Genomic DNA, 22,240 nt, shown 5'->3' with positions numbered 1-22,240 from the left:
GAGCCTGCTAGAGCCCATATAGAGAACGGGAGAGCAGGCACACATGGTCCAGGAAGGCGGGATCGACGAAACCAGTAGGCTGCTGACAGAACACTTGCTCGGTGAGATGCCCATGCAAGAATGCGTTGGACACATCGAGCTGGTGAACTGGCCAAGCTCGAGAGGCCGCAAGCTGAAGAACGGCGCGAATCGTGCCCGGTTTGACAACCGGGGCGAAGGTGTCGGTGAAGTCCACGCCAGCACGCTGATGAAAGCCGCGTACCACCCAGCGCGCCTTATGGCGCTCAAGAGAACCATCCGGGTGAGTCTTGTGCCGAAAGACCCATTTGCCAGAGATGACATTGGCATGCGGGGGTCGGGGCACAAGCTGCCATGTGCGGTTGCGCTGGAGAGCATCGAACTCTTCGCGCATAGCAGCAAGCCAGTGCGGATCACGAAGGGCGGCGCGGGCGGAGGAGGGCAGTGGTGATGGCACCAACGTAGAGGTAGCATACGCATACGCAGGGTCGGTGTAGCGCGGGTTCGGACGACGAGTCCGGGCATGGGTGAGCACACCGTCGAGAGTCGCAGCCGGGGCCGCAGGGGGCGCGGGCGCAGCCGGCGCCGTAGGGGGCGCGGGCGCAGCCGGCGCCGCAGGGGACGCGGGCGCAGCCGGCGCCGCAGGAGGCGCGGGCGCGGCCAGTGTCCCGACGCTGCCGTGAGGTGGAACCTGCTGAAACGGAAACACAAGCTCATCAAAGTAAACGTGTCTCGAGGTGTAAACCCGACGGGACACGGGATCATAGCACCGGTAACCTTTGGTGTTGGGGGGATAGCCAAGGAAGACACAGGGAACGGAACGTGGGGCGAGTTTATGAGGGGTAGTGGACGCGGTGCTAGGATAACAGAGACACCCGAAGGTCCGAAGACCATCGTAGGACGGTGGGACACCGAAGAGGAGCTGATGAGGAGCATAGTTCCAGCGAGGGCGACAGGGTCGGATGTTAAGAAGGAGGGTGGCGGTGGAGAGAGCGTCCGGCCAGAAGCGGGGCGGGACGTGAGAGTGGAACAGCAGTGTGCGGACGCAGTCATTAAGAGTGCGGATGACGCGTTCGGCACGGCCGTTCTGCTGAGACGTATAAGGACAAGTGAGACGGAAGACAGTGCCGTGCGACGCGAGGAGATGGCGGACAGCAGCGTTGTCAAATTCCTTTCCGTTGTCAGTCTGAAGTGTGAGAATAGGGCGACTAAACTGAGTGGCGACATAGGAGTAGAAGGTAGTGAGAGTGGCGAAGACATCAGACTTACGACGAAGGGGGAATGTCCATACGTAATGAGAGAAATCATCCAAAATGACTAAATAATATAAATAACCCGTGTTGCTGGCAACCGGGGATGTCCAAACGTCACTATGTAAAAGCTGAAACGGAAAAGTGGAAATAGTGGTAGACTCGCTAAAGGGAAGCCGGATGTGTTTGCCAAGACGACAGGCATTACAAGTATGATGTTCGGCCTTATTACAGGAGAATGAAAAAGTCTGAAGAATTTGACGCAAGACGGTGGCGTTGGGATGACCAAGACGAGCATGCCAAAGGTCGACGCTGGTGGTGAGGGCGGCTGGGCGAGGGGCGGCGGTGGAAGAGAGGTGCACCGGGTAGAGCTCGTCGGCAGGGCTATCACATCGGTGCAGAACCGTCCGAGTGCGGGCGTCCTTCACAGAAAAACCAACGGCATCAAATTTAACAGAAATAGGATTTTCTCAAGTAAGTTGGCGAACAGAAACTAGACTTTTAACTAGGTTGGGACAGACAAGGACATTAGACATCTTAATGGGAGTGGACGTGGATGGAAAAGACATACTACCGACATGTGTAATGGGAAAAGAGGAACCGTCGCCGATGGTGATACGTGTGGAGGTATGGACGGGAGTGGAAGAAGTGAGGTTACCGGGATGATTTGTCATGTGAGCAGTAGCACCCGTGTCCATGAAGTAATCACCGCCACCGCCGTAGTTGGCGGGAGAGGGCGCCGAGTGCAGCGCGGCGAGGAGAGCAGGGTCCCATGGCGGCGGCACCTGTGGAGGGTACGCGGCGGGTGGCGCGGCGACAGGCGGAGGCGCGTAGTAGCTCGGGTACGCGGCGGCGGGAGGCGGAGCGCCGAAGCCCGGGTAGGAGGCACCGTGGGGCGACGCAGCTGGCCCGGCGAAGTACGCCTGGTGAGTCGACGGAGCCGGTCCGAAGAGGCTCGGAGCGGGTGCCCGAGGCACCGGCATGGAGTATGCGTGGACCACGCCCGTCCAAGGATTGGTGCCGTACGTCCAGGGAGGGGAGGGCTGCATCGCGCGTGGAGCCTGGCCGCCCCCAGGGGCGGGCTGCTGCGGCTGCTTGCGGCCGCTACGCCGGTTGCCGCGACGACCGCCCTGCTGCGGTTGAGGGGCGGCAGGGGGGGCGGGTACCGGGGCGGTGGGAGGCGCGCCGCGGAAGACGCCGGCGGCGAGAGCCTGGTGCTGCGCACGAGTCTTCACGCCCTTCATCCGACGTTCTTCAAGCTTGAGGTAGGACACAAACTTGGAAAAGGAGGGGTCGGGCATCAGGGTGAGGTTGCTGGCCGCATTGCCGAAGTCCTCATGAAGATTGGCGATGAGGGTGCTGAGGATGAAATCATCATCAATCGGGGCGCCGATGTCGCGCAGCTCATCCGTCAACTGCTTGAGGCGACGGGTGTACTCGTCAATTGTCTGGTCGTCCTGGTGGCAGGAGGTGAACTCTTGATGCAAGAAGACGCGGCGCTGAAGCTTGTTGTCGGTGAAGAAGCCATTGAGTTTGGTCCACACGGCGGCAGCGTCGTCACCTTCCTTGAAGACGGTGAGGAACAGATCGCGCGAGATGGTGGTGAAGAACCATCGGATGAGCGTAGCGTCGATCGAGGTCCACTCGGGGTCAGCCGCCATCATGCGCGAGTCGATGGAGCCATCAACGTGATCCAGCAGGTTCTCCTCGCGGAAGAGAAGGGTGAAGTAGGTCTTCCATGGGTGGTAGGAGGAGGTGGTGGCGTCGAGGGTGACGGGGACGCGGTCGCGGATGTTGATGAGGCGGATGGTGGCGGGATCGGGGCCGGCGAAGGGGTTGGAGTAGGAGGAGGCCGACGACATGGCGTCGGGAGGCGGCGGCGCGTGGGGTAGGTCGCGCGGCGGCTTGGAGGAGGCGGCGGCCAGAGAGACCTGCGGCGACGGCGGCCTAAAGGCGGCGGCGGCAGGGAGGCGGCGGCGGGAGGGAGATGGCGGCGGCGGCCAAGAGGTGGCGGCGGCGGCTCGAAGAGGTGGCGGCGGCGGCGGCTGATACGTCTCCGACGTATCGATAATTTCTTATGTTCCATGCCACATTATTGATGTTATCTACATGTTTTATGCACACTTTATGTCATATTCGTGCATTTTCTGGAACTAACCTATTAACAAGATGCCGAAGTGCCGATTCTTTGTTTTCTGCTGTTTTTGGTTTCAGAAATCCTAGTAAGGAAATATTCTCGGAATTGGACGAAATCAAAGCCCAGGGCCTATTTTCTCACGAAGCTTCCCTAAGTCCGAAGGAGAGACGAAGAGGGGCCACGGAGGGGCCACACCATAGGGCGGCGCCCCCCCCCCCTTGGCCGCGCCGGCCTGTGGTGTGGGGCCCCCGTGCCGCCTCTTGACCTGCCCTTCCGCCTATAAAAAGTCTCCGTGACGAAACCCCGATGCACGAGAGCCACGATACGGAAAACCTTCCGAGACGCCGCCGCCGCCGATCCCATCTCGGGGGATCCAGGAGATCGCCTCCGGCACCCTGCCGGAGAGGGGAATCATCTCCCGGAGGACTCTACGCCGCCATGGTCGCCTCCGGTGTGATGTGTGAGTAGTCTACCCCTGGACTATGGGTCCATAGCAGTAGCTAGATGGTTGTCTTCTCCCCATTGTGCTATCATTGTCGGATCTTGTGAGCTGCCTAACATGATCAAGATCATCTATCTGTAATTCTATATGTTGCGTTTGTTGGGATCCGATGAATAGAGAATACTTGTTATGTTGATTATCAAAGTTATGCTATGTGTTGTTTATGATCTTGCATGCTCTCCGTTACTAGTAGATGCTCTGGCCAAGTAGATGCTTGTAACTCCAAGAGGGAGTACTTATGCTCGATAGTGGGTTCATGCCTGCATTGACACAGGACGATGTGAGAAAGTTCTAAGGTTGTGTTGTGCTGTTGCCACTAGGGATAAAACATTAGTGCTATGTTCAAGGATGTAGTCACTAGTTACATTACGCACCATACTTAATGCAATTGTCTGTTGTTAGCAACTTAATACTGGAAGGGGTTCGGATGATAACTTTGAAGGTGGACTTTTTAGGCATAGATGCGAGTTGGATGACGGTCTATGTACTTTGTCGTAATGCCCAATTAAATCTCACTATACTCATCATGATATGTATGTGCATGGTCATGCTCTCTTTATTTGTCAATTGCCCAACTGTAATTTGTTCACCCAACATGCTGTTCGTCTTATGGGAGAGACACCTCTAGTGAACTGTGGACCCCGGTCCAATTCTCTTTACTGAAATACAATCTACTGCAATACTGTTCTACTGTTTTCTGCAAACAATCATCTTCCACACAATACGGTTAACTCTTTGTTACAGCAAGCCGGTGAGATTGACAACCTCACTGTTTCGTTGGGGCAAAGTACTTTGGTTGTGTTGTGCAGGTTCCACGTTGGCTCCGGAATCACTGGTGTTGCGCCGCACTACATCCCGCCACCATCAACCTTCAACGTGCTTCTTGGCTCCTCCTGGTTCGATAAACCTTGGTTTCTTTCTGAGGGAAAACTTGCTGCTGTGCGCATCATACCTTCCTCTTGGGGTTGCCCAACGAACGTGTGAAATACACGCCATCAAGCTCTTTTTCTGGCGCCGTTGCCGGGGAGATCAAGACACGCTGCAAGGGGAGTCTCCACTTCTCAATCTCTTTACTTTGTTTTTGTCTTGCTTAGTTTTATTTACTACTTTGTTTGCTGCACTAAATCAAAATACAAAAAAATTAGTTGCTAGTTTTACTTTATTTGCTATCTTGTTTGCTATATCAAAAAAAAAACACAAAAAAATTAGTTACTTGTTTTACTTTACTTAATATCATGCATGTTTTTATTTCACTAGTTAAGCATAATGGAAAACAACAAAAATATGAGAGATCTTTATGAACTTTATCTTGAAATAGGACATGATGTGTTTGAAGAGAGAATTAAAAAACCCATGGAACTTTATATGCATGCTAATGGGAATGTTATTACTATGGATGCTTTGAACACCATTGTTTCTAATGCTATGGAAAATTCTAAGCTTGGGGAAGCTGGCTCTGATGAGCATGATCTTTTTAGTCCCCCAAGCATTGAGGAGAAAATTTTCTTTTATGATTGCAATATACCTCCTATATATGATGATAGCCACTTTGTTGAATTTGCTCCCACTATAACTAATAAAATTGATTATGCTTATGTAGAGAGTAATAATTTTATGCATGAGACTCATGATAAGAATGTTTTATGTGATAGTTATATTGTTGAGTTTGCTCATGATACTACTGAAAGTTATTATGAGAGAGGAAAATATGGTTGTAGAAATTTTCATGTTACTAAAACACCTCTCTATGTGCTGAAATTTTTGAAGCTACACCTATTCTATCTTCCTATGCTTGTTACTTTGCTCTTCATGAACTTGTTTATTTACAAGATTACTATGCATAGGAAGCATGTTAGACTTAAATGTGTTTTGAATTTGCCTCTTGATGCTCTCTTTTGCTTCAAATACTATATCTTGCGAGTGCATCATTAAAACTGCTGAGCCCATCTTAATGGCTATAAAGAAAAGAACTTCTTGGGAGATAACCCATGTGTTATTTTGCTACAGTACTTTGTTTTTATTTTGTGTCTTGGAAGTTGTTTACTACTGTAGCAACCTCTCCTTATCTTAGTTTTGTGTTTTGTTGTGCCAAGTTAAGCCGTTGATAGAAAAGTAAGTACTAGATTTGGATTACTGCGCAGTTCCAGATTTCTTTGCTGTCACGAATCTGGGTCCACCTCCCTGTAGGTAGCTCAGAAAATTAAGCCAATTTACGTGCATGATCCTCAGATATGTACGCAACTTTCATTCAATTTGAGCATTTTCATCTGAGCAAGTCTGGTGCCATTTTAAAATTCGTCAATACGAACTGTTCTGTTTTGACAGATTCTGCCTTTTATTTCGCATTGCCTCTTTTGCTATGTTGGATGAATTTCTTTGATCCACTAATGTCCAGTAGCATTATGCAATATCCAGAAGTGTTAAGAATGATTGTGTCACCTCTGAATATGTCAATTTATATTGTGCACTAACCCTCTAATGAGTTGTTTCGAGTTTGGTGTGGAGGAAGTTTTCAAGGATCAAGAGAGGAGTATGATGCAACATGATCAAGGAGAGTGAAAGCTCTAAGCTTGGGGATGCCCCGGTGGTTCACCCCTGCATATATTAAGAAGACTCAAGCGTCTAAGCTTGGGGATGCCCAAGGCATCCCCTTCTTCATCGACAACATTATCAGGTTCCTCCCCTGAAACTATATTTTTATTCCATCACATCTTATGTGCTTTTTCTTGGAGCGTCGGTTTGTTTTTGTTTTTGTTTTGTTTGAATAAAATGGATCCTAGCATTCACTTTATGGGAGAGAGACACGCTCCGCTGTAGCATATGGACAAGTATGTCCTTGGTTTCTACTCATAGTATTCATGGCGAAGTTTCTCCTTCGTTAAATTGTTATATGGTTGGAATTGGAAAATGATACATGTAGTAATTGCTATTAATGTCTTGGGTAATGTGATACTTGGCAATTGTTGTGCTCATGTTTAAGCTCTTGCATCATATGCTTTGCACCCATTAATGAAGAAATACATAGAGCATGCTAAAATTTGGTTTGCATATTTGGTTTCTCTAAGGTCTAGATAATTTCTAGTATTGAGTTTGAACAACAAGGAAGACGGTGTAGAGTTTTATAATGTTTTCAATATGTCTTTTATGTGAGTTTTGCTGCACCGGTTCATCCTTGTGTTTGTTTCAAATAAGCCTTGCTAGCCTAAACCTTGTATCGAGAGGGAATACTTCTCATGCATCCAAAATACTTGAGCCAACCACTATGCCATTTGTGTCCACCATACCTACCTACTACATGGTATTTTCCCGCCATTCCAAAGTAAATTGCTTGAGTGCTACCTTTAAAATTCCATCATTCACCTTTGCAATATATAGCTCATGGGACAAATAGCTTAAAAACTATTGTGGTATTGAATATGTAATTATGCACTTTATCTCTTATTAAGTTGCTTGTTGTGCGATAACCATGTTCACTGGGGACGCCATCAACTATTCATTGTTGAATTTCATGTGAGTTGCTATGCATGTCCGTCTTGTCTGAAGTAAGAGAGATCTACCACCATAGGGTTAAGCATGCATATGTTAGAGAAGAACATTGGGCCGCTAACTAAAGCCATGCTCCATGGTGGAAGTTTCAGTTTTGGACAACAATCCTCAAATCTCAAATGAGAAAATTATTAATTGTTGTTATATGCTTATGCATAAAAGAGGAGTCCATTATCTGTTGTCTATGTTGTCCCGGTATGGATGTCTAAGTTGAAGAATAATCAATAGCGAGAAATCCAATGCGAGCTTTCTCCTTAGACCTTTGTACAGGCGGCATAGAGGTACCCCTTTGTGACACTTGGTAAAAACAATGCATTGTGATGATCCGGTAGTCCAAGCTAATTAGGACAAGGTGCGGGCACTATTAGTACACTATGCATGAGGCTTGCAACTTATAAGATATAATTTACATGATGCATATGCTTTATTACTACCGTTGAAAAAATTGTTTCATGTTTTCAAAATCAAAGCTCTAGCACAAATATAGCAATCGATGCTTTTCCTCTATGGAGGACCATTCTTTTACTTTCAATATTGAGTCAGTTCACCTATTTCTCTCCACCTCAAGAAGCAAACACTTGTGTGAACTGTGCATTGATTCCTACATACTTGCTTATTGCACTTATTATACTACTCTATGTTGACAATATCCATGAGATATACATGTTACAAGTTGAAAGCAACCGCTGAAACTTAATCTTCTTTTGTGTTGCTTCAATATCTCTACTATGAATTATTGCTTTATGAGTTAACTCTTATGCAAGACTTATTGATGCTTGTCTTGAAGTGCTATTCATGAAAAGTCTTTGCTATATGATTCACTTGTTTACTCATGTCATATACATTGTTTTGATCGCTGCATTCACTACATATGCTTTACAAATAGTATGATCAAGATTATGATGGCATGTCACTCCAGAAATTATCTGTGTTATCATTTTACCTGCTCGGGACGAGCAGAACTAAGCTTGGGGATGCTGATACGTCTCCGACGTATCGATAATTTCTTATGTTCCATGCCACATTATTGATGTTATCTACATGTTTTATGCACACTTTATGTCATATTCATGCATTTTCTGGAACTAACCTATTAACAAGATGCCGAAGTGCCGATTCTTTGTTTTTCTGCTGTTTTTGGTTTCAGAAATCCTAGTAAGGAAATATTCTCGGAATTGGACGAAATCAAAGCCCAGGGTCCTATTTTCTCACGAAGCTTCCAGAAGTCCGAAGAGGAGACGAAGTGGGGCCACGAGGTGCCCAGACCCTAGGGCGGCGCGGCCCCCCCTTGGCCGCGCGGCCCTATGGTGTGGGGCCCTCGTGCCGCCTCCTGACCTGCCCTTCCGCCTACTTAAAGCCTCCGTTGCGAAACCCCCAGTACCGAGAGCCACGATACGGAAAACCTTCCAGAGACGCCGCCGCCGCCGATCCCATCTCGGGGGATCCAGGAGATCGCCTCCGGCACCCTATCGGAGAGGGGAATCATCTCCCGGAGGACTCTACGCCGCCATGGTCGCCTCCGGAGTGATGTGTGAGTAGTCTACCCCTGGACTATGGGTCCATAGCAGTAGCTAGATGGTTGTCTTCTCCCCATTGTGCTATCATTGTCGGATCTTGTGAGCTGCCTAACATGATCAAGATCATCTATCTGTAATTCTATATGTTGCGTTTGTTGGGATCCGATGAATAGAGAATACTTGTTATGTTGATTATCAAAGTTATGTCTATGTGTTGTTTATGATCTTGCATGCTCTCCGTTACTAGTAGATGCTCTGGCCAAGTAGATGCTTGTAACTCCAAGAGGGAGTATTTATGCTCGATAGTGGGTTCATGCCTCCATTGATATCTGGGACGATGTGAGAAAGTTCTAAGGTTGTGGATGTGCTGTTGCCACTAGGGATAAAACATTAGTGCTATGTTCAAGGATGTAGTTACTAGTTACATTACGCGCAATACTTAATGCAATTGTCTGTTGTTAGCAACTTAATACTGGAGGGGGTTCGGATGATAACCTGAAGGTGGACTTTTTAGGCATAGATGCATGCTGGATGGCGGTCTATGTACTTTGTCGTAATTCCCAATTAAATCTCACTATACTCATCATGATATGTATGTGCATGGTCATGCCCTCTTTATTTGTCAATTGCCCAACTGTAATTTGTTCACCCAACATGCTGTTTATCTTATGGGAGAGACACCTCTAGTGAACTGTGGACCCCGGTCCAATTCTCTATACTGAAATACAATCTACTGCAATACCTGTTCTACTGTTTTCTGCAAACAATCATCTTCCACACAATACGGTTAATCCTTTGTTACAGCAAGCCGGTGAGATTGACAACCTCACAGTTTCGTTGGGGCAAAGTACTTTGGTTGTGTTGTGCAGGTTCCACGTTGGCGCCGGAATCCCTGGTGTTGCGCCGCACTACATCCCGCCGCCATCAACCTTCAACGTGCTTCTTGGCTCCTCCTGGTTCGATAAACCTTGGTTTCTTTCTGAGGGAAAACTTGCTGCTGTGCGCATCATACCTTCCTCTTGGGGTTCCCAACGAACGTGTGAAATACACGCCATCAAGCTCTTTTTCTGGCGCCGTTGCCGGGGAGATCAAGACACGCTGCAAGGGGAGTCTCCACTTCTCAATATCTTTACTTTGTTTTTGTCTAGCTTAGTTTTATTTACTACTTTGTTTGCTGCACTAAATCAAAATACAAAAAAATTAGTTGCTAGTTTTACTTTATTTGCTATCTTGTTTGCTATATCAAAAACACAAAAAAATTAGTTACTTGCATTTACTTTATCTAGTTTGCTTTATTTACTGTTGCTAAAATGGCCAACCCTGAAAATACTAAGTTGTGTGACTTCACAACCACAAATAATAATGATTTCTTATGCACACTTATTGCTCCACCTGCTACTACAGCAGAATTCTTTGAAATTAAACCTGCTTTACTGAATCTTGTTATGCGAGAGCAATTTTCTGGTATTAGTTCTGATGATGCTGCTGCCCATCTTAATAATTTTGTTGAACTATGTGAAATGCAAAAATATAAAGATGTAGATGGTGATATTATTAAACTAAAATTGTTCCCTTTCTCATTAAGAGGAAGAGCTAAAGATTGGTTGCTATCTCTGCCTAAGAATAGTATTGATTCCTGGACTAAATGCAAGGATGCTTTTATTGGTAGATATTATCCCCCTGCTAAAATTATATCTTTGAGGAGTAGCATAATGAATTTTAAACAATTAGATACTGAACATGTTGCTCAAGCTTGGGAAAGAATGAAATCTCTGGTTAAAAATTGCCCAACCCATGGACTGACTACTTGGATGATCATCCAAATCTTCTATGCAGGACTAAATTTTTCTTCGCGGAACCTATTGGATTCAGCTGCTGGGGGTACCTTTATGTCCATCACTCTTGGTGAAGCAACAAAGCTTCTTGATAATATGATGATCAACTACTCTGAATGGCACACGGAAAGAGCTCCACAAGGTAAGAAGGTAAATTCTGTCGAAGAAACCTCTTCCTTGAGTGATAAGATTGATGCTATTATGTCTATGCTTGTGAATGATAGGACTAATATTGATCCTAATAATGTTCCGTTAGCTTCATTGGTTGCACAAGAAGAACATGTTGATGTAAACTTCATTAAAAATAATAATTTCAACAACAATGCTTACCGGAACAATTCTAGTAACAACTATAGGCCATATCCTTATAATAATGGCAACGGCTATGGTAATTCTTATGGGAATTCTTACAACAATAATAGGAGTTCACCCCCTGGACTTGAAGCTATGCTTAAAGAATTTATTAGTACACAAACTGCTTTTAACAAATCTGTTGAAGAAAAGCTTGGGAAAATTGATATACTTGCTTCTAAAGTCGATAGTCTTGCTGCTGATGTTGATCTCTTGAAATCGAAAGTTATGCCTAATGAAAATCATCATAACAAAATTACTACTACAGCAAATGCCATCCAAGTTAGAATTAATGAGAATATAAGATTAATGGCTGAACTGCGTGCTAGGTGGGATAGAGAAGAAAATGAAAAACTAGCTAAAGAGAAGAATGTAGCTAAAGTTTGGACTATTACCACCACTAGTAATGCTAATGCTACACATGTTGCTGCACCTCCTACTATTAATAATAAAAGAATTGGTGTTAGCAATGTTTCCACTTCTAATGCAAAGCGCGAGAAACTGCCTGAAACTGCTAAAACTGCTGAAATTGCCTGTGATAAAACTGCTGAAATTTTTTCCAACATTGGGGATGATGATCCCATTGCTTTAGATTATAATGGTTTGAATTTTGATGATTGCCACATCTCTGAAGTTATAGAGTTCTTGCAAAAAACTTGCTAAAAGTCCTAATGCTAGTGCTATAAATTTGGCTTTCACACAACATATTACAAATGCTCTCATAAAAGCTAGAGAAGAGAAACTAGAGCGCGAAGCCTCTATTCCTAGAAAGCTAGAGGATGGTTGGGAGCCCATCATTAAGATGAAGGTTAAAGATTTTGATTGTAATGCTTTATGTGATCTTGGTGCAAGTATTTCTGTTATGCCTAAGAAAATCTATAATATGCTTGACTTGCCACCGTTGAAAAATTGTTATTTGGATGTTAATCTTGCTGATCATTCTACAAAGAAAACTTTGGGGAAAGTTGATAATGTTCGCATTACCGTTAACAATAACCTTGTCCCCGTTGATTTTGTTGTCTTGGATATTGAATGCAATGCATCTTGTCCCATTATATTGGGAAGACCTTTTCTTCGAACTGTTGGTGCTATCATTGATATGAAGGAAGGTGATATAAAATATCAATTTCCTCTCAAGAAATGTATGGAACACTTCCCTAGAAAGAGAATGAAGTTACCTTTTGATTCTATTATGAGAACAAATTATGATGTTGACACTTCGTCTCTTGATAATACTTGATACACACTTTCTGCGCATAGCTGAAAGGCGTTAAAGAAAAGCGCTTATGGGAGACAACCCATGTTTTTACCTACAGTACTTTGTTTTTATTTTGTGTCTTGGAAGTTGTTTACTACTGTAGCAACCTCTCCTTATCTTAGTTTAGTGTTTTGTTGTGCCAAGTAAAGCCGTTGATAGAAAAGTTCATACTAGATTTGGATTACTGCGCAGAAACAGATTTCTTTGCTGTCACGAATCTGGGCTGTTTTCCCTGTAGGTAACTCAGAAAATTATGCCAATTTACGTGAGTGATCCTCAGATATGTACGCAACTTTCATTCAATTTGAGCATTTTCATTTGAGCAAGTCTGGTGCCTCGATAAAATTCGTCAATATGAACTGTTCTGTTTTGACAGATTCTGCCTTTTATTTCGCATTGCCTCTTTTGCTATGTTGGATGAATTTCTTTGATACATTAATGTCCAGTAGCTTTATGCAATGTCCAGAAGTGTTAAGAATGATTGTGTCACCTCTGAATATGTTAATTTTTATTGTCGCTAACCCTCTAATGAGTTGTTCTAAGTTTGGTGTGGAGGAAGTTTTCAAGGATCAAGAGAGGAGTATGATGCAACATGATCAAGGAGAGTGAAAGCTCTAAGCTTGGGGATGCCCCGGTGGTTCACCCCTGCATATATTAAGAAGACTCAAGCGTCTAAGCTTGGGGATGCCCAAGGCATCCCCTTCTTCATCGACAACATTATCAGGTTCCTCCCCTGAAACTATATTTTTATTCCATCACATCTTATGTGCTTTTCTTGGAGCGTCGGTTTGTTTTTGTTTTTTGTTTTGTTTGAATAAAATGGATCCTAGCATTCACTTTATGGGAGAGAGACACGCTCCGCTGTAGCATATGGACAAGTATGTCCTTAGTTTCTACTCATAGTATTCATGGCGAAGTTTCTTCTTCGTTAAATTGTTATATGGTTGGAATTGGAAAATGATACATGTAGTAATTGCTATTAATGTCTTGGGTAATGTGATACTTGGCAATTGTTGTGCTCATGTTTAAGCTCTTGCATCATATGCTTTGCACCCATTAATGAAGAAATACATAGAGCATGCTAAAATTTGGTTTGCATATTTGGTTTCTCTAAGGTCTAGATAATTTCTAGTATTGAGTTTGAACAACAAGGAAGACGGTGTAGAGTCTTATAATGTTTACAATATGTCTTTTATGTGAGTTTTGCTGCACCGGTTCATCCTTGTGTTTGTTTCAAATAAGCCTTGCTAGCCTAAACCTTGTATCGAGAGGGAATACTTCTCATGCATCCAAAATACTTGAGCCAACCACTATGCCATTTGTGTCCACCATACCTACCTACTACATGGTATTTTCCGCCATTCCAAAGTAAATTGCTTGAGTGCTACCTTTAAAATTCCATCATTCACCTTTGCAATATATAGCTCATGGGACAAATAGCTTAAAAAGTATTGTGGTATTGAATATGTAATTATGCACTTTATCTCTTATTAAGTTGCTTGTTGTGCGATAACCATGTTTACTGGGGACGCCATCAACTACTCTTTGTTGAATTTCATGTGAGTTGCTATGCATGTTCGTCTTGTCTGAAGTAAGAGCGATCTACCACCTTATGGTTAAGCATGCATATTGTTAGAGAAGAACATTGGGCCGCTAACTAAAGCCATGATCCATGGTGGAAGTTTCAGTTTTGGACATATATCCTCAATCTCATATGAGAAAATTATTAATTGTTGTTACATGCTTATGCATAAAAGAGGAGTCCATTATCTGTTGTCTATGTTGTCCCGGTATAGATGTCTAAGTTGAGAATAATCAATAGCGAGAAATCCAATGCGAGCTTTCTCCTTAGACCTTTGTACAGGCGGCATAGAGGTACCCCTTTGTGACACTTGGTTAAAACATGTGCATTGCGATGATCCGGTAGTCCAAGCTAATTAGGACAAGGTGCGGGCACTATTAGTATACTATGCATGAGGCTTGCAACTTGTAAGATATAATTTACATGATACATATGCTTTATTACTACCGTTGACAAAATTGTTTCATGTTTTCAAAATCAAAGCTCTAGCACAAATATAGCAATCGATGCTTTTCCTCTATGGAGGACAATTCTTTTACTTTCATTGTTGAGTCAGTTCACCTATTTCTCTCCACCTCAAGAAGCAAACACTTGTGTGAACTGTGCATTGATTCCTACATACTTGCTTATTGCACTTATTATATTACTCTATGTTGACAACATCCATGAGATATACATGTTACAAGTTGAAAGCAACCGCTGAAACTTAATCTTCCTTTGTGTTGCTTCAATGCTTTTACTTTGAATTATTGCTTTATGAGTTAACTCTTATGCAAGACTTATTGATGCTTGTCTTGAAGTGCTATTCATGAAAAGTCTTTGCTATATGATTCACTTGTTTACTCATGATATATACATTGTTTTGATCGCTGCATTCACTACATATGCTTTACAAATAGTATGATCAAGGTTATGATGGCATGTCACTCCAGAAATTATCTGTGTTATCGTTTTACCTGCTCGGGACGAGCAGAACTAAGCTTGGGGATGCTGATACGTCTCCGACGTATCGATAATTTCTTATGTTCCATGCCACATTATTGATGTTATCTACATGTTTTATGCACACTTTATGTCATATTCGTGCATTTTCTCTGGAACTAACCTATTAACAAGATGCCGAAGTGCCGATTCTTTGTTCTGCTGTTTTTGGTTTCAGAAATCCTAGTAACGAAATATTCTCGGAATTGGACGAAATCAACGCCCAGGGTCCTATTTTGCCACGAAGCTTCCAGAAGTCCGAAGAGGAGACGAAGTGGGGCCACGAGGTGCCCAGACCCTAGGGCGGCGCGGCCCCCCCCTTGGCCGCGCGGCCCTGTGGTGTGGGGCCCTCGTGCCGCCTCCTAACCTGCCCTTCCGCCTACTTAAAGCCTCCGTTGCGAAACCCCCAGTACCGAGAGCCACGATATGGAAAACCTTCCAGAGACGCCGCCGCCACCGATCCCATCTCGGGGGATCCAGGAGATCGCCTCCGGCACCCTGCCGGAGAGGGGAATCATCTCCCGGAGGACTCTACGCCGCCATGGTCGCCTCCGGAGTGATGTGTGAGTAGTCTACCCCTGGACTATGGGTCCATAGCAGTAGCTAGATGGTTGTCTTCTCCCCATTGTGCTTCATTGTCGGATCTTGTGAGCTGCCTAACATGATCAAGATCATCTATCTGTAATTCTATATGTTGCGTTTGTTGGGATCCGATGAATAGAGAATACTTGTTATGTTGATTATCAAAGTTATGTCTATGTGTTGTTTATGATCTTGCATGCTCTCCGTTACTAGTAGATGCTCTGGCCAAGTAGATGCTTGTAACTCCAAGAGGGAGTATTTATGCTCGATAGTGGGTTCATGCCTCCATTGATATCTGGGACAATGACAGAAAGTTCTAAGGTTGTGGATGTGCTGTTGCCACTAGGGATAAAACATTAGTGCTATGTTCAAGGATGTAGTTACTAGTTACATTACGCGCAATACTTAATGCAATTGTCTGTTGTTAGCAACTTAATACTGGAGGGGGTTCGGATGATAACCTGAAGGTGGACTTTTTAGGCATAGATGCATGCTGGATGGCGGTCTATGTACTTTGTCGTAATGCCCAATTAAATCTCACTATACTCATCATAATATGTATGTGCATGGTCATGCCCTCTTTATTTGTCAATTGCCCAACTGTAATTTGTTCACCCAACATGCTGTTTATCTTATGGGAGAGACACCTCTAGTGAACTGTGGACCCCGGTCCAATTCTCTATACTGAAATACAATCTACTGCAATACTTGTTCTACTATTTTCTGCAAACAATCATCTTCCACACAATACGGTTAATCCTTTGTTACAGCAAGCCGGTGAGATTGACAACCTCACTGTTTCGTTGGGGCAAAGTACTTTGGTTGTGTTGTGTAGGTTCCACGTTGGCGCCGGAATCCCTGGTGTTGCGCCGCACTACATCCCGCCGCCATCAACCTTCAACGTGCTTCTTGGCTCCTCCTGGTTCGATAAACCTTGGTTTCTTTCTGAGGGAAAACTTGCTGCTGTGCGCATCATACCTTCCTCTTGGGGTTCCCAACGAACGTGTGAGTTACACGCCATCACATAGCGCCCAGTTAGGCTGGACGCCAAGGAAGGCCTCGCAAAGAGTGATGAAAATGGAGATATGGAGGATTGAATTTGGTGTGAGGTGGTGGAGTTGCAGACCGTAGATAAAAAGCAGTCCGCGGAGAAAAGGATGAATGGGGGCGGAAAGACCGCGGATGAGGTGGTCGACAAAACTTACCCGGTACCCCATTGGAGGGGTTGGGTAGCTCTCTTCGCTGGGGAAGCACAATGCCTTGGGTTTCTTGCTGATCCCCAGCTTCTTCAGCATGTTGATGTCTTGAGTGGAAATCTTCGATCTTTCCCACTCCGCCGCCCCAAGATCCACGGCAGCCATGGAGGACTCCAGCGTGCTGTGCATTGTCAATCGACGAGGTGGCATCAACAATGGCGCAGGGTTTGCAGCTTGGAGGCGAGGAGCTTAGGTGGCTGTGGATCGCAGGAGGAAATTTGCAGATGAGAGCAGGAGGACGGCGCGAGCGGAAGTGCTCAAGGAGGAAGAAGACGATCTTATATAGGGGTGCGGTGAAACGACGAACCGTTGGATAAGGAAAATGTGTGGCAGATGATAGCCACGTGGCAACAAGGGTAAAAAAGTAATTCAGCGTTGGGGAAGTTACGGTGCGTGCGCCAGAAAAAGCGGAGGTCGTGTGTCCCCCACTTGCACGACGTGTCAAGATAGTGGATCAATTGGGCCCGCATGGCAGCGGGAGAAGACTTGTCGCAAATTTTTGACTAGCAATCGTGGCTATCGTCAGCAATAACGTCATCTTGGCAGAAGAAAAACTTCGACTCAACAGCTTCATAAAAAGCGACATGGAAAAATAATGCTAAGCCTTTGATCAATTACAAGTTTTTGATCAAATGCTCGGGGGCTACTTTGGAAAAAAGGAAAAGATCCAGAAGGACAAGATAGAAATGGCGTGAGCCTATGACCAAATACAAATATTTGTTCATAGCCTCGGGGGCTACTCCCATCGGGAGCGCTGTTCGCGCACCCGAGAAATTATAAAACTTCGAGAGATAAAAGAGAATATAGCGGCATAAGGCGTGGAGCCTACACCCAAGTACAAGTCCTTGGCTGTAGCCTCGGGGGCTACTCCCATCGGGAACGCTGCTCGCGTGCCCGATGAAATCATAAAAAAAGAAGAAAGAGAAGAGAGAAAGAAAAGAAAGAAAGAAAGAGAAAAAGAAAGATAGAAGATCAAAAAAGTATATTTCGAGTTATAACTAACTCTACATATACTCCCATCGGGAGCGCAATATAAGTCATCTTTGACTCGATAAAATGTGCCATTCCAACAGCCGAAAAAGCACTCGACAATATATTCTCAGAACGCCAAAGTTGCGATCAATTTCTGAATGCCGCAAATTTGCGAAGGTAAGACCCCAGATCCGTTCTGCTGGGCGTGGCATCGCCAAAGACTGCGCTCTGCTACTTTTATCCGTATCAACAGATACGAAGAAAAATCCTAACGGACGCGTTAGGTACCCGATAAATTTTGCTGGGACTCGACAGAATGGTAAGACCTTAAGCGGCACCTGTCGAAGTTTACACCAGTATCCCGAGGTCATGTCCAGGGACGTGATCTTGAAGTAAGGTTTTTGCGGATTGCCACTAGAGCAGTTAACTAGTACCTGATCCGTCAGATGAACTAGCCCCAATTACCGTTATCCCTGTACAATATAGAAGTTTATGAGAAGAAATATAAAAAAGTTAAAGTTGTCGAATAAAAATAAACAGTGGAGATTTTCCTTGACCCTACAATTCAAGCAAAATCTCGGGGGCTACTGACATAGGCATCCCAAATGGGCCTGCCGAAGATAGTACTCGGGGTTTATTGAAGGCCCACTACCCGAAGAATAAGAAGATTCGGAAGCCCAAGATATTATTAAGGAAAGCTAGAGTTGTAATAGAAAGTCTTATTTGTAATCTTGCGGGATGAGTTAGAAACCTTCCCGGACTTTGTAACTTGTACAGCACGAATCCCTCGGCTCCACCTCCTATATAAGGGGGAGTCGAGGGATGCAGAGAGGATCGAATCATTGTTTTACTAAACCCTAGTTTCATAATCGTCGAGTACTTTTCGGCTGAAACCTTCGAGATCTACTTGCCCTCTACTTCCAACTAAACCCTAGCCAACAATCCATAGAGTTGTATTAGGAGATAGCACTTGTAATATTGCGGGATGAGTTGGAAACCCTCCCGGACTCTGTAACTTGTGTATTACGAATCCCTCGGCTCCACCTCCTATATAAGGGGGAGCCGAGGGACAAAGAAATCATCGATTCATTGTCTCACAAACCCTAGTTTTCATATCGTCGAACACTTTTCGGCTGAAACCTTCGAGATCTACTTGCCCTCTACTTCTAACTAAAACCCTAGTCTACAACTCGTAGGCATTGACAAGTTAATCCCTTGTCAGTGTGTGCTCCAAATATAGTTATGCATACTAACAAAAAGAATCTGCGTAACATCAATTATCGAGCTTGCCCATTTCACCGAGGCCAACTTGGAACTACAAGCAATTAAGATCAACCCATCCGAACAGACCGGAACAAAGCATTAAGATCCATGAACACACATAACCCTCGAAATTACTACATCTCACCTTTGTTTTTCCCCACCTATCACTCGGGGATTCGCAAGATCAACATAATAACAAGTGATACACCTCGCAGATAAATACCAACCTCATATATATGATGAAGCAGTATAAGTTCAATACAGAAATAAAGTTACTCGGGCCCTAGTAACAAGCATTAAATATAGCAAATGTGTACCAACACTCATACAAGAATATCTTCAAGACGAACACCTAAAATATCGACATTTGCGTGGTCAATCTCATCCAAAACCCATCCACCTATAAACCTACAGAGAACTACTCACTCGTGGTGATGGGGAGTGAGTACATGATGGTTGGTGATGACGTCGGTGGCGGTGATGATGAAGAAGCCCTTGAAATCCCTCTCTCTGGGGTGGAGAGAAGGATCAATCTGGCCCCCGAAATGAAGATCGTGGTCTCGACGGTGCTCTATTTCGCGAAACGTAGTCTCCTCCTCGGGGAGTCATTTGTTAGGGTATATAAGGCACCACGCTAAAGGGGGGAGGCGAGACGATGATCGAGGGCCGAACAGCCTCTTTGTCGTTGCCTATTCAACGGTACCCCGGAGGAGGGATCCTCACGGAGGGGGGGGGGGGGAGAAGTAGGGGCCATAGGGCGGAGAGCACTCGGGACGGTGGTATGCGATTTACCCAGGTTCGGAACACCTGCTCGAGGACAGGTGTCATAGGCATACCCTTCGGGTATCCATTATTAGTATACCTAGCTCGGCCAAATATGGAGAAGGCCCAAGAAGGCAACCCGAAGAAGTAGTCGACTAGGACTCTTGTAAAACCCTAAGCTGGTTGCATATATAAAGCTAGCCAGGGCACCCGATAGAGGGGGGATAACAGATAGACAACATAGCTCCGCTAAGACGGCATCCTGTAAACATACGTATGATCATATACTAGATTGCTAGCAACACGTAGGGATCCTCCACCGAGGGGAGCCGAAGCTGGGTATATCGTGTGCCCAATCTCGCTCCCGGAATCTCCATCGTCGCTCTTCCTCGAAACCCAAATCTATAATCTGTAGGCATTGTCGAGATGATCCCTCGTCAATTGGCGCCGTCTGTGGGAATACGCGGCGACTAGATTTTGTGATCCGGACGAGATTCGTGACGTACGCGGCTGGAATTGATGTTGGACGGCTACTTGCGCACCTACCATCGCGGCAGAAGTCACGACAGTGTACGGAGTTCAACCGTTGACGCCAAGAAGAAGGAGCAACCAGCAGCCAAGCTCAGGAAGCAAGGCACCAATTGCGCAGCAAGACCCGAAGAGGAAAACCATCGGTGCAAGTTCCGACATCACGGAAACAAGCAGCAGTCGTCAATATAAATGGAATCGGCCAGCCGAAGCTTCCGCCACAGCGTGGTCCGTCCGTCGCGCCAACGTCTGTCACTGCACTGTGTCGCCGTCGCGAGCTCACCATCCGACGCAAGAAACATCAGGTGCTATATCTCCAGTTAACAAATTTTATTTCGCCAATATTTTTCGGCTCGTACTATTATTTGTGCGTAGTCTTTTTTGCACCGTAATATAACTTCATATCGGAAATAAGCTTCGACTACTTTGGTGTGTCAAACTTGTTCGCCATTACGCGTCCGTCGGCACGCACTTGGCATCGTGCGATTGTCATGCTCGGGGGCTCGCTCGCCGTGAACCCGACAACGCGCACTCGTCTCGCCCGGGGGCTCGCCCGCCGCGAACTTGACGATTCTCTCCTCCATGCCAACTACTTCCACCGTGTCGAATATTTTCGGCTAAATGCCACATGGCTCCGCTGCATCGGTTGTGTCCACTTCATCGGCTACGTCTGCCGGACGACCTACTTCCACATCGACTCCGCCGCATCCAATAATAAAGCTAAGTATTTCTCTTTCAAGAGTCAATCATTATTTACTTTCGTCGCACCCGACACTCGGGGATGCGACATTACATCGTTACCGTAAATACACTCGATTACTCGGGTTCTGCAAATGTATTTATTTTCTATGGTTATCTAGCACTGACCCGATGAACTTTCGGGTCAAGGGATTTATTTATAAGTATTCATTTTTTTAATGATTGTCAGTGGATTCATTTTCTTCGGTTTAGTGGATTTCCCTTCTTCAACTTTGGATATACCTTCTCTGGCTCAGTGGATTTACTTTCTTTGGATCAGTGGATCTATCATCTTCGGCTTACTAGATTTATTTTCTTCGGGTTATCATTGGTTTTCTCTTATACAATACTACCCGATGCGTTTCCGGGTCAATGGATTCATCTTCTATGGTTATTACCGGATTTATTTTCTCCGGATCAATGGATTCATCTTCTATGGTTATTACTGGATTTATTTTCTCCGGGTCAATGGATTCATCCTCTGTGATATCGACGGATTCATCTTTAATATATGCTTCATATTTAATGGCATAATCTTCAATGTGGATTCATCTCAAATAGTTCATCTTGGATTCACCTTCAGTACTTCATTTCTAATGACAGAATCTTCAATGGTTTAATCTTCAAATGATTTCATCTCCAATGGCGTAAGTTTTCAGTGGATTCATATTATATTATTGTAAATAGCTTCATCCTAAATGACTTCACCTTATATGATGCCGCGACTCCGTCAACTTCTTCCGACGTCATGGTTAACACTCGGGGGCTCGACAACGACTTCACCCTGGGTCACAGTTGCGACACGGCGTCTAAGCAACAATTATGACATCATATCACCCCAGCTGTGCTCGGGGGCTCGGCTACTTCTTCATCAATAATTTGGCGGCATCCACTTTCGCTATTCGGTGGTTTCTACTTCGGCTCGATTTTTTCGCTGCACTCGAAGATTCCATCGACTCAGCTGCATGACCTACCTCTGTCGACTCCGTCGTACCCAATAAGCTAAGTGTTCTTTTAATTGACACAAAGTTGATTATCATTTACTTTTGCCGCACCCGACACTCGGGGCTGTGCTGTATAAATTGACTCTACATCTTAGGTCGACAAAAGAAGAACTGCGCCTAGGAAAAACTACATTAACGAAGAACCCGACGAAAATTTC

The 22,240-nt window shown here is 45.0% G+C and overlaps 1 protein-coding gene across 1 annotated transcript; it reads right to left on the bottom strand.

The window, feature by feature from the left end:
- Window positions 1-7: 7 nt before the first annotated feature.
- On the bottom strand, window positions 8-3,130 carry LOC139838092 (uncharacterized). Its single transcript, XM_071827444.1, has 3 exons — window positions 1,904-3,130; window positions 1,493-1,690; window positions 8-1,204 (listed from the first exon to the last, which is right to left on the bottom strand). Exons 1-3 carry the CDS (start codon window positions 3,128-3,130, stop codon window positions 8-10), a joined length of 2,622 nt encoding a protein of 873 aa, XP_071683545.1.
- Between the last annotated feature and the right edge of the window lie 19,110 nt (window positions 3,131-22,240).

Source organism: Lolium perenne, chromosome 3 (assembly GCF_019359855.2).
Source record: "Lolium perenne isolate Kyuss_39 chromosome 3, Kyuss_2.0, whole genome shotgun sequence".
Taxonomy (NCBI): Eukaryota; Viridiplantae; Streptophyta; class Magnoliopsida; order Poales; family Poaceae; genus Lolium; species Lolium perenne.
Note: the sequence above shows the minus strand (reverse complement) of the source record. Positions and strands in the feature narration are given on the sequence as shown.